General features: G+C 45.3%; 2 protein-coding genes across 8 annotated transcripts in view; one reads left to right on the top strand and one right to left on the bottom strand.

Annotated features, from left to right (window-relative positions):
- The window catches only part of ptprub (protein tyrosine phosphatase receptor type Ub), a 160571-nt gene that overhangs the window by 123484 nt on the left and 21185 nt on the right, over positions 1 to 15902 (bottom strand). The window lies entirely within an intron of this gene.
- Positions 5440 to 14645, top strand: LOC125015795 (transcription factor 7-like 1). Its single transcript, XM_047597760.1, has 7 exons — positions 5440 to 6194; positions 6717 to 7131; positions 7227 to 7559; positions 7680 to 7833; positions 7973 to 8080; positions 8229 to 8277; positions 8487 to 14645. Exons 2-7 carry the CDS (start codon positions 6746 to 6748, stop codon positions 8654 to 8656), a joined length of 1200 nt encoding a protein of 399 aa, XP_047453716.1. The 5' UTR covers positions 5440 to 6194; positions 6717 to 6745; the 3' UTR covers positions 8657 to 14645.

Genomic DNA, 15902 nt, shown 5'->3' with positions numbered 1-15902 from the left:
GATCACACAAGCCAAGGGCGAACGAGGGTTCATGTGAGGGCCGTGAGCGCAGCGTCTGAATTTAATGTCCGCACTTGTTTTGGGTAAACAAAACATCTCCCACTCCGGCTGAAACTACAGAGGCTTACTTGACCTCTGCTGACTGTGTGCGAACCTTGCGAGCAGCTGAGCTGAGTCAGTTTGACTGCGAGCCCTCCTCAGACGCCCTGCGACGTCCCCGGCTCGCTCGCGGAGGCCAAAAAGAAACCGGTGTCTATCAACTCTGCAAAAACCACACAGCCCGTGGCAGCTTCGCCGCTCTGCTGCCAGTCTATTCCACCAACACAAAAGCTGCCAGTCGCAGTCTCCGCAACCTACAGCCTTTCAATTCCTCCAGCCCACATGTGGAACCGCATGAAGCACTGCAGTGAGCATTTCAGTGCTCTATTACGGGGTAGAGATTCCATTCTGCTAAATGCATTAAAAGCGCTTTAATGTTTCGGAGAAGCCGATCATTTCGCCAGCGCAGGCATCCTTTCTGAAATGCCGTGAAGATCGCAGCCACGCTATTTTAAATTCCATAAACTCGGTGAGATGCTCGAGAATATGTACGCCCTTCTTCAAGAAAATGAGAATATCACCCATCTTCCATCCGTTTTCCGGAAAATATACCTTCAGGCGTTAAAATCGGTGAGATAGATTTTGCAGAGTGCAGCTCTAAAGGCCAGGTCTTATTTGCGAAGACTTGAAAAATGTTTTCCAAAAGCAAAAAAGTTCCGCAGCCGGGTAATTAATCCCCCATTCTGAGTTTACTCATCAGAGAAATGTCACCTTTACGGACTGATTTTCAAAATGTTGGCCGCGCACACACCGAAGGAAACCGAAGGTCATCACGGGTTGCGCTTTCGTGACAACCAAAAATATTAGTTTTGTAGATTACACTGAAAAAATAAAAATAAAAAGAACTGACAAAGATTTGAGCGAATTTAAGAAACTTTGAAGAAAGGAATCCCATTTAACGTTCAGGCATCCAGGTGCGTGAACCTGAGAGGTTTAACAAGACCCGTTTTAAAGCGAAGCTAAGCTCATCTAATGATAGCTGGAAGAGCGGCAGCCAGAGAAAGAGAGAAATCTGCATGACAGCGAATGTCATAGAAGTGTTGAGTCTAAACATGCAGCTATTTAATTAGACGGCGCAACGCTCTCAGTTCGTTATAGGCTGAACAGTATTCAAATGAATCTGGAGACCGACTCCACAGCCAGGAAGACGAGGAGCATTCTGGCATTTCAAGGGATTATAAGTGAAGACGGGCTACGCCACCTGTGCTGTGGGAGCACAGAGGAAAAGACAACAAGTCATTAAAATCTATTTGTCTGGGGTCGTGAGTGAACGCAGTGAAACCGGCCTCAGACTGGAGCTCTGCAGAGGTCTGCTGAAATGGAAACTCAGGTTTTACTGGCAAAGAGCAGGTGCATGATAGTTATACACTTAAGCAAAGATGTGTAATGAATCCTCGGTTCCATTGTCCCATCAGGGCACAAAGTGAACAATAACAAGGTTTGGACCTCAGTTAAGTCCAAAATCAATCTCTATTTAATTTGCAGTAACTGCCTCCATCTTATCTGAGGATACATGAGTTACAAATTGATTGTCCATTGCTTGCACGCTACCTTCTGCTAACAATGTCACATTGCAGTGAGCCAATATGTTAGAAACACAAAACCACTGTGGTTTTTTTACACGTGGATCGACGATCCAAGACGACAATGATCCAAATGTTTTATAGTGAAAGTAAAAGAGTGGGTTTGGATGCAGCCCCAGAAAAGGAAAGAAAGGGAAAAAAGAAAAGAAACATATGTTCAGATAAAAACTGAAACCGAGGGACCCGCTTCAATTCCTGTAAAAAAATAGACAACCTGGTACTCCAGATGGCTCTGTGAACTCCGTTAACGGTCCTGTGGGGGAACCTCCAGAGCAACAATGCCAATCTGAATGACAACACTGCCAACGAGCGCGGCGCCGAAAGCAAATAAAAGGAAAAAATGAGCGATCAAATGCTTCGGGGGAGGAGAGAGCCAAACTCAAATGCCGCTTCACCTTTTAACAGCTCCCTTTTTTCTCTCCTTTCCAGCCTCCACCTGCTCCGCCGCTCCCAACCTGGTCCGGGCGGCCGCCCAGGCGGCCCCGTCAGCGCCCACCTGATCGTCTCCCCGTATCCGGGCATGTCCTGCGACCACGCGGTCCTTTGGCCTGCAGCGGACCAGCTTCCTGGTGCAGCTGCCACCTGCCCAGTCGCGTGGTGTCTCGCATCAATCTCGCTGCGGCTGGAGCCAAGCGTCCAGTCCAGCGCATCCTCGTATATGAATGCGCGAGAGCTCGGCCTGTAAACTCGCATTCATGCTCTGCGCTATACTGCTGAGACGCGAGGCCGTCACCCCCGAGCAAAGATGGACGTGTAGGCGAATGGGAACAGTCGTCCGCGCACTCACGCTCAATCCAGGCAGAGATGAAAAAAGAGACACCGCATGAACTGAATTCCTGGTTGTTTTTTTTACCCCCCCCCACACACATAAAATCTGTCTTTGTATTCACAGTACTTCCACCATTCTTAAGTAGTGAAGCGAGGCAGTGATTAGATTGACCTTAAACCTAAGAGCATTGTGTTAAATGTCACTGCTTGCATGCGCGGCTTTCAAAGGATAATGATTTGGTGTCGGGCCACGTAACCTGCCCTCATCCAGCACTGCGCCGCTCACGTCTGCGGGATCCAGCCTGGAAGACTAGACCCCGTTAACTGAGCTGGTCCTTGAAAAAGACGTTAAAAAAAAAAAGTGTAAAATCTGAGCGAACTTTGAACTTTTTTTTTTTCTTTTTTGGTCATGAGGAGCTCCAGATACATGATGAGAGGAGCACAGCAGCATAAAGCCGAAGCCGTGGCTGTTTCTATGTCACGCTGTGTATTTTGAAACATAATAAAGGAGCGCGCGCGCGGGTGCGTGCGCTCTCCACAGCTCTCTTGGGGACTAATCAGTGCGATTTTGACAGAGCGCCTGCTGCCGACACCCTGCGACGGGGAGAGGGGAGCGCGGAGGTTTTGAGGCGCGGGGAGACGGCGGCTGGCTGTTAGCGCGCGAGATGAGGACGCGGCCGCGTTCCAGCCATGTTAGGCCAAGCGGAGACGGCGAGGAACAAAAAGCCTTGCTTAAAGTGATTAGCCATGCTTCAGTCAGACCACTTTGAAGGCCGACTCAAAGCTCTCTGGGTGGAGAACACCACTTTGGGCGCATCTGCATTTCCATTCTGTCGCAGTTTGGAGCCGGATAGAGACAGTTCGATATTATTACACCGCCAAAAAAGGAAATATTTTAGAACTTTATCGAGAAGGGAGTCGACCAAAACGCGGTCAAATTTAAAATGAGGAAGCTAAAGAGTGTGCATGCTACAGTGAGAGCTAGACCGTGAAAGGGAAAAACTTGACAGTGGGAGCCACTGTGTGTTGGACCCCAGCCAACCAGTAGGGGACAGTGTTTGAGGTGAGAAGCCTGGGGGGAACAGAAAGAGGGAGAGCTGCCAAGGCTCGCTGTTAGAAAGCTAATTAAACTATTGGCCCATTGTGAGGGAGGTAAGGGCTGAAGAATGGGCTCCAGCTCAACCCCAGGAAGCAACTCTGCGGCTTCAGAGCGAGCACGCTCTCCGAGGTAAATTCTCCGCTGGGTCACACAAAAAGGCCCGCGACGGCCCTTCGACGGCGACGCTCTGCCTCTCTGCCTCCCTTTTCTCTTTTCCTGCAGGTTCTTCAGAATCCGCCTTCTCCTCCACGAAAAAGAAAACCAATTCCAGGAATCCCTCCGCAGCTTCAATCACTGTGCTCTGTGTGAGCTGTGATGAGTTCCTCATGTGTGCTGACATTAAAAAGGAAAACACAATGTGGCACCACGCAGTAAATCCCGGCCCAGAATCCACGGTCATGCTTACAGCGCACTAACAACTAGCGGCGCTGTGTGTAGCAGGCGTCTGTGTTTTTCACACTTTATTGAACTTTGACGGCGGGAGGGTCGACCACCGGCTCTGAATGACGGCAGCAGCTGGCTTCGGAGTAGCGGCACAAAAGGCTGGAGATGAATTGATCCGACGACCCGGCTACTCGTATTAGTCACTTTAACTTTTGAATATATGCTCAAGGAATTCAAGTCCTGTCAAAGCGCTTTCAAGTTTGAAGTAAAAGGTCGACACACGTGCCAGACCTCTGCAACGCCGACACCGAACACGACGTCAAAACATTTTGGAGTGAAGCGAAGTGAAGGGGTCGCACTGGGCCCCGCCAAGCGAATGGTCTCCATTTCACTAAGACGCTGCTCCAGACAACTTACGAGGTCCAAGACAAATTCTGAGAAATGTGCAGAATAAGGACATTCTCCTGGCGTACGCGCAGGGCGTTGCTGGAAGATGGTGATCATTTGTTATATATGGCTGCGGGCCAGGAGAACAAGGACTGTGCTAATGTGGGCCCCAACTGCAAATCCAAATTCTGGAGAAATGTATTCTTCTTCAATCGAACGTTCAAGCCAAAGAGTTTGCAGCGCTGTCCGCGGCCTCTGCGTCAATAGGTTGTCTGCGGTTTGACACCGATGAAAATACAGTTTATGGCACCTTTTAGCACCTTAACTGCAGCCAAACAGCACAAAATACCTGCAGTCATGCACATAAGCTGGTGTGCATTATGAGCAACGCAACAACAAACATTTCTTAGATATTCCACGCCGACGGCAAACTGTCTCATCGGCCGCGGTAATGTTCGGGGTTACACTCCGCGCTGGCAAAGCCGACATGCGGGGCCCTCAGACACGTCCGCGCCCCGCTGAATCACAGCTACGATTACACCCCAGCTGCTCAGCCTCGCTGATGGAGGACCCCACAGGCTACCGCCATCTTCTCCATCACATATTCGGCCACAGTTGAGAGACTCACGCAGAGGGAACCGGAGGTTTTCGTCTGAGCTCGGACTAAGTGAGAACCGATTAGAGAGACAAGGCTGGATGTTTTATCAGTGCTAGATTCACATGATTTGCAACAGAAGTTTCCACTCAGTATGCGACGATAAAACACGTCTTAAGCTATGCATCTGCGATACATCTACATTACTTAACAATTTATCTCTGTGGATCTATTTTTCATTTCACGGCTTAAATTCATCTGAGTTGACCCAGTTCTATAAGCACTCAGAAATCTTCTTTGAGTGTCGACTGACAAACTGAGTAACTACTTTTTGTGGTAACACGTTTAATAGTCAAAAACAATTATCAACAGCTCCAATTGTCCGCTGGATAAAAACAGGGCGCACACTTTCAGACAAAACACTGTTTTGAATGTTTCACCATTCACAGGTTCCCTTGAATTAAAGAGTAATTTTACAGATTTTACAGTCCGTTAAGTCCGCTCTTAGGGTGCACTGCAAGACACGGTAAAAAAATAAGTAGTAGCACGAATCCTTTTGTGGCGTTAAATAACACATCTGAAGCAGGTTTGCGGGTGGGAAAGAAAAGACAGGATTTTGAATGTTGGGACTGCTCACTCCTCGTAACTCTCTCGGGAGCGCCCTGTCTTATAACAACTACAAATTCTTCTTTCATCATTGCCCCCGTTTGTCAGGACATTTTTGTCTGGTGTGCCTGCCTTACCACTTGGGACCTGCAACACTTTAGCTGGTGCTGGGTTGTTATTTTTTTGCGCAAGCTGGGCTTGTAGACACATTTATAGCTTATGCACACATTTCTTTTGGTGCGTTTTTTTCATGTAATGAAGTTGAATTTAAGTGACAGTGAAGTTATATTGCTTAACAAATCCCTCTGAGTGTGATTTGTATTATGCACATCAGTTTGACATGAAATGGTTTCAATGAAAGTGTCCTTTATTAGTTTGTGATGTTCAACATGACTGCAGTGCAGCTGAAGTACGAGTTGATGTCAAAAAGTATAAGTAAAGTAAGTAAGTAAGTAAATAGTAACACCAGACTGACCTAAAACGAACTCGCAGTGACATCATATGACATCACAGAACAACATTCTATAGAACCTTCACATCATAACCATTAAAGTTCTAGACTCTGGTAAAGTTCCGTCAAGTTGTTTATTTTCTCCGGATCACTTCACCGTGAACGCACTGAAAAAGCCTTCTACGAAAGAAAAACTCAAAACGTTGCTAGCTACCTGACGCTGTAAGTACTGAACGTCTTTGCTTAACTGGTTGCCTGCTGAGGTCCTGATGTTGCTCAATCTTGAAGATGTCAAACAAGCAAAACATTGCATTTAGTGCTATCAGATAAATAGAGTGAGATACATGTATTTCCCTTGGAAATGTAGTGAAGACAGATAGTGGAAGATAATGAAATATCCTTATTTATATATGATATATAGGATACTGAAGCTTCCTTGATTTTACATGCCCCTCAGCAGTAAACTAAGAAAAAATTTTAACTGCATGTGTGTATTTAGTCTTCTTGATATTTCTAATGTAGTTATTATTAACTGTAAATCACCACCATACAAAGTCTGTCAAATTCAACTTATTTTCCACAGCAGAAAATAGCAGAACGTGAAATATCTTGAGCTTTGCTAAAGTCAGTCTTGGTTTATCCACACCGCTGTGTAATAAAGTAACCTAAACGCTTCAAACGTAGCCTGTGTGTGTGTTTAGTTTTGCAGATGTTTGTAATTCAGTTATTTTTTATTAACTGTAGATAAGCATCTCACAAAATCTGCAAAAGAGATGGATCTCCAAGCAGTTTTTGATCAAACTACGAAGGAGATGACATGGGAAGAGGTGGTCGCCACTATTCAGTCGATGGCTGAGGACATGTCAGAAGACACAACCATCTACCCTCCACCTGTGTTTCCATGTTCTTCTCCTTTTGTTGCTGGGCAAGACGTCCCAGAGGCCTCCCAGCCTCATTTGCTGAATCCTTTGAGCGGCGAAAACGCTCGCTCTGTCCCTCTTGGAGCAGCTCCATGCAGCTCAGAGGACCCCCTTCACCTGGAGACTGCTCCAGGACTGAATGCTGAGCAGTCTTCCCTCATTACCGACCGAGGACCGCTTGGTCCCATACAAGCTGGTGTGACCCCTGCAGACTATGCTGCACCTTCAGTGGTGCCAAAGTAAGTTAGCTCTTCCATTTTAGACAAAAATGTATTTCTCTGCCAGTAAAAATATGATGCTATGTCTTTTTTTCTTTTTCTTTTGTTTATTACAGTACCACGTCTGAGCAGACAGAATTTGAAGCTGAACTGAGAGAGTTGATGACCACTCTCCCGTCTCTGGCTGATCTAGCATCCTGGTATTCTCCACCACCATCTCCACCCCGTTCTCCGGACTCTGAACCTTCATCTGGTCCCCTTCTTGTCCTTGGGAAGCCAAACAGTAGCCAACTTCAGCCAATGGAAATAGAGAGCTCCGACTGCCGTCCTCAGCCGGTGGCTTTTCCTGGAGTGAATGTTGTGCACTGTGCTTCCATCAAGTACCAAGGACAAGTGACACAGTCTGATTTTCCATCTTCAGACTCTGGTGCACCCCCCGTGGTGTCACTGTAAGTGAAATTTAATCAGACTTTAAACTTTAAACTCTTTAATGAGCAGCACCGCACAGACAAGGGTAGTGCTGTTTTTCTGCTTACTCCATTGTAATTTTTTTTCTGTTTTCGTCATAGAAAAAGAAAGAGGAGTGACCAGGATGAAGGTGTTCCCTACGTGAAGAAGCCGCTAAATGCCTTCATGCTCTATCGCAAGGAGCAGAGGCCTCACGTAGCGGCTCAACTGAACATCAGCAACAGTGGGGAACTGAACAGAGTCCTGGGACAAAAGGTTTGTTTAGTGAACTCTTAGTTTTACACAAACCACATTTATCTGAACTTAACCATAGTTTGGGAATGTTCTTTTGTTTTCATAACAGACAGTTGTGTATCAGAGTGTGTCCTGACAGTGTGTTGTCTTCTGTCCACAGTGGAAATCTCTATTGCCGGAGGAGAAGACCAAATACTACGAGGAAGCTGAGAGGGAGAAGCTGATCCACATCTTAGAGTACCCCACCTGGTCATGCAAGGACAATTACGTATGCACCCTCTGCTCATGTCCAACTCAGTCATAGTTAAATCATTACACTAGAAGATCAAACGTGGTTACTGGAAACAGCCTTGTGTTTATCAGCTGGTATCAAAAGATGAAAAGTCTAATGTGGCTGTTTTTTTGTTTTTTTACAGGGCAAAAAGAGAAAGAGACACAGGAGGAAGGTTCGACCCGGTGATGAAGGTAAGAGAATATTTCTGTGCATCAGAAGGATAAATTGCACATTCCTCCATTTAATTTAAAGACACAAAAAGCAAACGATAAAACTTCTTTTGTAGTCAGCCAAAGAGATTTTTTTCAAGAGTGCAAGATTAAGAAACATTGTTTGGTTTTAAAACAGTTTTGTTCAAGGCTAAATGGACTGATGAGTTTCTGTATCTGAATTTAAAAAGCCGCACAAACATCTAAAGAGCAGCGAGTGGAGCCGGTTCAGACGGATCTGGACCACGGGGAGTACCACCAGTGGAATAACCAGACCCAGACACCGGCAACAGACTACACCTACCTCTACCCTTGTCCTACTCTCACTACTATTGATCTGTCTGCTTTTCATCAGACCTGACTGCAGATTCCTGTCTTGTATAATAAATGTATAAACTGTGTGACATGGGTGAATTGTTTCTCTTTTCATAGTTATTTATTGCAGATTTTGCATGATGTGTTTATGCAGTTCTTTCAGTGTTGTTAGTGTTGTGATGAGTTACTGCATGAAACTGACCTTACGATTTTAATGATATGAAACATGGCTGATGGAACCATGGGTATGTGAACCAAAGTTCACAGTAAATCATTTCAAAGATTTTTTATTTTTTTTTCACCAAATCAATAAAGATCAAAGTTTTTTCAGATCTGTTTTTCTGAGCAAAATGTGCAATTTCATTGTTCCTAAAAACGCAATTCAGAACTCACTCACCCAACACTCAGCTTAGCAGAGGTATCATAAATACATTTTCTCCGTTAAGTTTTCATGGTGGCACATTGAAAGTAGCTACAACCTTTCACATAGACCAATGCGATTCAGTACAAAGTCAGGAAATAATCCAATCCTTTCATGAAGTGTCTACCTCAGTTTTTTTCTTTTACCAGTTAAAAAGTGCTGCAGTTTTGTGTAACAATTTTTTCCATGACCTGGAAGGGAAATAGATCACAGAGTACAGAAGCATTGTCTTTCTGTGAACCTATGGTGTCTAATTTATAAATGTACCTATAAATATAGTCATGCAAGTTGTGCTGCACAATTCCAATCTATACGTTTAAGGATTTTTCAAGCTAAGCAAGACACTGACAGCATCTAAGGAGCCATGTTTTTTTTTTCTTTTACCAGCCTTCGCATGAGAGCCTCTATATCCTCATTACTCAGCCAAAGTAAAATAAGTAAAGGTTCTTAATCAGGGATGAAGTAGTTTCAGACCTCTTACTGACAAGATTAAAGGTGAAAATACCAGGGGACAATTGGCATTAGACTGGAGTGAGGGGGCTGAGCGGCTTTATGTGAGGCTCCTTTTCTCTAATCTCCTGCTTCCACCAATCTGACTGAGTTCCACGTAGGTGGGGAGCCCCTGCTGGTACACTTCACATTCTCTCAGCACAGAATAAGCCATTCATCTCCTAATTACAAGATCTAATTAAGCTGAAAACTGGACAGCCATTGTTAGCATCCAGCAAGTTCTATGAAACTGAGAATACAGGTGTGAAAAAAAACGTACATCCGTAGTGTTAATTGTTTGTGTAGCATCTGCACTGTCCCTACTGTTTCGAATGATCCAAGTTTGCAATATGGGGACATGTTTAGTTGTCACAGCACATCAGCGTGCTGTATAATTGAATTTAATCATCAAGCTGCACTTCGGTTAAAACTTTAAAAAAAATCAACTTTTTAAAAAGTAATGAATATGCTCTAATTATCAGAGCCATCGCCGCCAGAAAGTCTGATAAACTTCCCAAGGATTATCACTCGAGGTTAATCTCTCAAGGAGATCTTACGCCCGCTAATTTGCTTCAATGTACTGTATTTGCAAAGCGTGAGGATGAACCACTAGACGGGCCTTGGCTCAGTGGCTGAAGACTCATAAGAGCCTTACAGCATATCACTAAAAATACATTCCCCGCGGTAGCCATGAAAGAAAAAGCACTTCGTGTCGGAATCTCTCTAACAAGGTTTTTTTTTTTTTTTTTGAGGAGACAACTGCTCACATTGGTGGAAAACAAGCACCAACCGGATCTCTCCGGCTGCCATCGCGGACGGCGTGCGCCTCCATTTTATTAGCGCTGCACAGAGAGGGATGCAGAGTGATGGAGTCCCATTGCGATGACTGGGGACTGAGATGTTTCCATCATGATGCCCTCTGACAACATAATTATGCATTGTATCACACTTCGCACGGCTCGCCAAGCCACATCAGCCACAGCTCCAAGTCCAGCATCCCAGCAGCAGCAGCAGCGGCGGTGGAGCGGAGGGATGGAGGGGTGGAGGGGTGGAGGGGTGGAGGAGGGGGGTCTGAATCTTGGAGCCTGAAGCAAAGCAAACGCAGAGGCAGTAGATTGGAGACCAGGCGCAGAGGGGGCTGAATAGGGATGTCAAGGGAGCGCCAGTGGTCTTTCACTTTGCATCAGCGTCAGATTAAGGGCGCTGGAAAGAGGAGCGGGAGCTCGGGAACCGAGGGGCAAGGGTGGCAAAGGGGTGTGTGGAGCGAGAGAGGAGAGTGTTAATCCTGGAGCCAGAGCTGCAACTCCACGTAACTGGGAGGTCACCTCAGAGACTCGAAAACACGAGGAAAGAGAAATCCGCCTCCACAAGAGATCTCACTGCAGTGGCACGGGTACAATTCTAGCTAGATGCGCGCTGCTGCATGCTGTCCCAGTACTTCCTGTTCCTCTCAGCTAATTATGCCTTTACTGGATGTAAGATTAAAAAAGATATATATATGTCACTGTAAGTAGCAACACATAACTGTGAATATATGTGTTCAGATGTTTTAGACGGAGTATCAATGCACTGTGCTACTGTACATTTCTGCAAGAGGTGCATCACAAAAGTAAAACAAGCAAACCAGGCTTCCGTTAACCCCTCCATTTAAACCGGCTTCCTGGTTTTGTTAACACCGGGTGACGCGAGTTTCAATGCAAACACGTGTTGTCACCCGGCATTCGCTGAATCGGCCCCTGCCATTGTCTTTCTTGGACGGTGCTGTCTCCGATTAAAACAACACGGCTGGTAACATTAACGTATGCGGCACACGGACGCATCAACGCAGGGAGGGCGACAATGAAAAGATACGCGACCAGTCCAAACACAGCTTAATACGTTATCGCGTTTGTTCATGCTGGGTTTTAGAACAACTGCTGGAAACTTATTTCATCGCGGCAGTTCCACGATAAGCGTATGGTTGAATGTAGGAGAAGTCGCGCACGGCGCGAGAGCGCGATAGTGTGGTGGAGTAGGTGCTCTCCCCCGGGTAAATATCTGCTTTCTATTGGGGCTGAAAATGTATGTGTAGTGTGTTTGTCATTGTGTCTTAAAGAAAATTGCCTCCACAAAGCCGAATGAAGCGCACGCCGATGCCAGGCCGATCTCGGAAAAAAAACGCCACATTTATCTAACCCATATGAGACAGCTGGGCTTCGCCACAAGAGTGGGAATTATCCCCTATGATCCTCAGAGGTCACCGCCGCGGTGGCGCAGGTGCCCCGTCCGTCCCGCCTCAGCCAATGGGGGAGGCTAGGTAAAAGGGGGCGGGGGCCAAAAGTGGCTCCTTAAATCTCCACCTTCATTAATCACACTTTGCATGCCCGCGGCCCACCGAGCAGTGTGACAGTGACAGCACTGAGAATGATTAATACTTAATGCAGCGTTTAAGAGAATGATTTATGCCATCTGTTAGTGGATGACATGCCGCAGAAGTCGGCCTCACCACTAACACACACTTGTCAGCAAGGATTAGGGGAATGATACATAACTTAATCTCAGGAGCAGCAGGTCACCTCCAAAATTAGGCTGATTTTAGACCATGAACACAAGGGGGGGAGACGCGGGTGCAAAGGGAGGATATACAGGGGTGGATATGCATAACCTCGGCGTCGAATTAATTGCTGCTGGCCAGGAACGGTCCGCAACTAATCAGGCACTGTGTTCCTCTGGTATTAACCCCTAACGCGCAACAGGCTGCCAGGGAGTCATTACAAACTCAAACCATCCATCTATTTTCTTCCAATTATCTAGTTAGGGAGCTCAGCACATGGGGCCGCGTCCATGTATTCCAGGACTTACAGGGAATTTACAGACTGGACGAGAGACGTAATCCCCACATAAAGCTCGGCGTCCTAATCAGATGCCTAATGCCAGCCATTTGGGATTTGCTTTCAGTGAGAAGCGGCATCATCCGTCTTTCGAGCTTCATCTGAATATCCAGGTTCCTCAGTCTGAGAGTCTAAGAGGAGATCATTTTGGTATCCATGAACTAAAGATGAGCCATAAATACCTCGGGCGTAGGTTTTAATTTATAATTCAGCAGCGTATTCGGCAGCACTGTTGGATACTAAGTATTATACATGCAACAGCTCGAACCATCCATCTATTTTTTTTTTTTTTTTTTTTAATTGTCAAATCGGGGAACACAGTTCACTGGATCCGTGTTTTTCTAGCACTTCCTGAGGCATTTACAAGATGGACAGGAACGAGCTCGGTCCGCATGTCCAGGTTCCTCACTCTGTCTCTATCATCTTGGTATTCATGAACTGAAAGCGAGCTAACAGCCATAAATACCTCCTCTGTAGGTTTTAATTTATAGTTCAACAGCATATTTCACCCAGTGACAGCCATTGCCGGTCAGATATATTATACATGCACTGGCTTGTCAGCTGGTCATTACGAACTCAAACCATCCATCCATATACTTTCTGCTTTAATTATGTTATACTCTAATTATCTTCTCCTCGGTAACGGTGTTTACAGTCTTTCATTTGCTTCATGCAGCCTGCACGTACCGCTATTCATGTGGCACTGAAAACCAGGCGACTACTGAGTGCCGCTACTTTCTTTGATCACTTGTATTCACCATATAGAAATTTCCGTCACGGTCTCCATGTGGTATCTCGGAAGCCTTTATGTCACGGATGAATTTTTGAGGACGCGTTTGTTGCATTGTGGCCTCGAATAAGAAGCTTTTGCAGCTTTAACCCTTTGGGTCCTACGGGTTGAGGGTTGAATTTGAAGACCAGGTCAACACCTTCTGCCGTTCTTCATGTTTTTTTTAGTTGTCAGGCTGCCTCCTGCTGGGGAGTGTCATTGCTATGGGGTGGGGGCACCTGGTCTGGTCTACATGTCTACGTAACATCCAAGGTGGTCAGTGTAATTTACTTCACCTGTCAGTGGTTTTAATGTTGTGGCTGATCGGTGCACTGAACCCAAAAGTGATACCTTAACTACGAGACAACAGTTATAGAGATAAACTCTGTAGCTGCTCTGATATGCACCATTTATGCGCCATTTTCCAACTGAGAAGGTTAAAGCAGATCTTTTTGTCATTTCTCAGCTTATACACATAAGCTGGAGCCAAAAAACACAGAACGTAATACACACTGCACACAGAACATGCCAGATATTTTAACAAATATTCAAGGGGGAAATATGAGATAGAATATACATGTTAGAGGGTTATTTAAAGGCCATAAGCTCTAAAATCAAGGCTGGCTATTGTACGGTGACGGACAAGTATCATCTAATCTAACGTCTTGATTGCAAATGAGGTGCGTTATCTCTGCCTGCCTCCCCCTCCTCCCCGTCTCTCTGTAACATTTACATATTCAAACAAACTGTCAAAGCTCCAAAACAAACTATTTGTTATCCGTCAGAGTTTGCATGGTTAAAAATACTCTGCATCCAATCTGCATAAAATGTATCAGCATTCCATGAGAGATTACCGGGTTTTCTTCTTCTCTGCTCTACTTCTCTGTTCTTTTACAGTGCGGCGTCGGATGACAAGGTGAACGCAAGGTTAATCAGTCGGGTCACTGCTTTGAATCTTTCTCTTCGGGAAGGTTGCGCTCCGGTTTCCCGTTTGATGTCGCGTCTGAGAGTTAATCGACGCGATCAGTCCCCCAACAACGCTCGGTCCCTGCTTCACTCAATAAACAGCCTGTCCAAGACTTCACTTCAGATTACTGTTAACGTTGAACTTTCATAAAGCCTCTGTTTCCAAACCGGGCTGAAACCCACTGCTGTATCCAAATGTGGACAAAATGTGTCCTTGGGTATTACTATTCTTAAACCTAAACCGGGCCCCAGAGAGGGGATGTTTGTCAGCCACAGACAAGCACAGGCTTGCCCATCAGCGGAGACGTTCGACTGCAATGGTGTCCAAGAGCGTGTGCTCTTCATGCTTTGATAAAACTGCACAAAACAACCCTGAGTGTTGCAGAGAGGTGCTACGCGAGGTCACTTGTATGACAATATGCAGTCAAACTGGCAGCTTATTTTTTTATTACCACCCCCCTCACCCCAAAAAATCTGTAATTCAGTTCTTTAAATGAGAGAAGCAGATTGCGGATCTGAATATGCCACAAAAAAAAAAAAAAAAAAACGTCTTTGATTTCTTAGAACTGGTTATTTCATCCAATTATTTTAAACAGTCTGCTAAAACTGCTGCCCTCTTGCACCTAAGACTGCAAACTAGAACAGGGAATTAAAATATATGACAACTATTAAATGAAAAAAAAACAAAAAACAATTGACCTATTTTAACTTTGCTTTCGGTTGCACCTCCCGCCATTGCCAGTAAAAGTGCCTCTCGTCTGTTGCTGTTTAAACTGCGTCGCTGTGCCTCAGTGAGGTTTAGATCAAGGAAATACTCTCAGGTCAAATCGGGGTCCAATGTGGAGTGCAAAGTCCACCTCTACATGGACACTGAGCGCAACTGTTTTATTAGGTGCCATAAGGAAGTGGCCTAAAGTTGTCTAATGTGATCCCGCCTGAATCTGCACTTATGTTCTGGTGGTCTAAATACACGTATACATTTGTTAACTACTTTAGGGCAAGGAGCCATACATGTTAAACTCATCACTCTTGACTTTCTCTGTAACAGTTCAAAAGTAAATCAGTTCTCTGACGTCCTACGGTAACACTCCAGGGTTGAGATTTAGAATTTCCAAGTATTTCAATGAGTGCCCTATAAAGGATCAAAGCAGTCGGTAGTAAGAGTTTTAAGAAAGAAAAATCCCAGCACATGAGCGCGCAGCAGGATATAAACAAGCAAGAAAAAGTCGAACAATACAAGACGTCTCATTTGTGCAATCACAGGCAATGCACGTGTACGAAACGCACGCTAAAGCTGTCGCTTTTTTGCTAATTGAAGGCGAAGGCAGTCATCGCCGAGGTGTTCCTGCAGACAGAGCGATAAGGCACCTTCCCCACCTTCTACTTATACGACTTCCTGCAAGAATTCCACTGATGTATCGTAAAAAATGACGGCACAAAGCAGTCTGAGGGAAGTTCACACAGCTCATTCATGATTGACTGATTGATACACAGTGGTAAATCAAAGAGTAGGGTGCCTTTTCAATCACCGGCAAAGTCTTTGAACATAAATAACGGCTACCGTCTAGCCTGTGGCAGGTTCAGCTCACTATAAACACAACCGCTTGGCAGTCATCATGCACAGAGAAAAGTCTCTTTTTTAGAGGAAGACAGAACTCTCCTCAGTTTTAAATTTATGTACACCCAGTTGACACTTTCCACTCGATTGGTTTATATTTTGCCTCCTTCTCCTTCCTATCCATTATCGGAGACGATTAACATTATTTCCAGGCCATGT

This window comes from Mugil cephalus, chromosome 11 (genome assembly GCF_022458985.1).
Source record: "Mugil cephalus isolate CIBA_MC_2020 chromosome 11, CIBA_Mcephalus_1.1, whole genome shotgun sequence".
NCBI classification, from domain to species: domain Eukaryota; kingdom Metazoa; phylum Chordata; class Actinopteri; order Mugiliformes; family Mugilidae; genus Mugil; species Mugil cephalus.
Note: the sequence above shows the minus strand (reverse complement) of the source record. Positions and strands in the feature narration are given on the sequence as shown.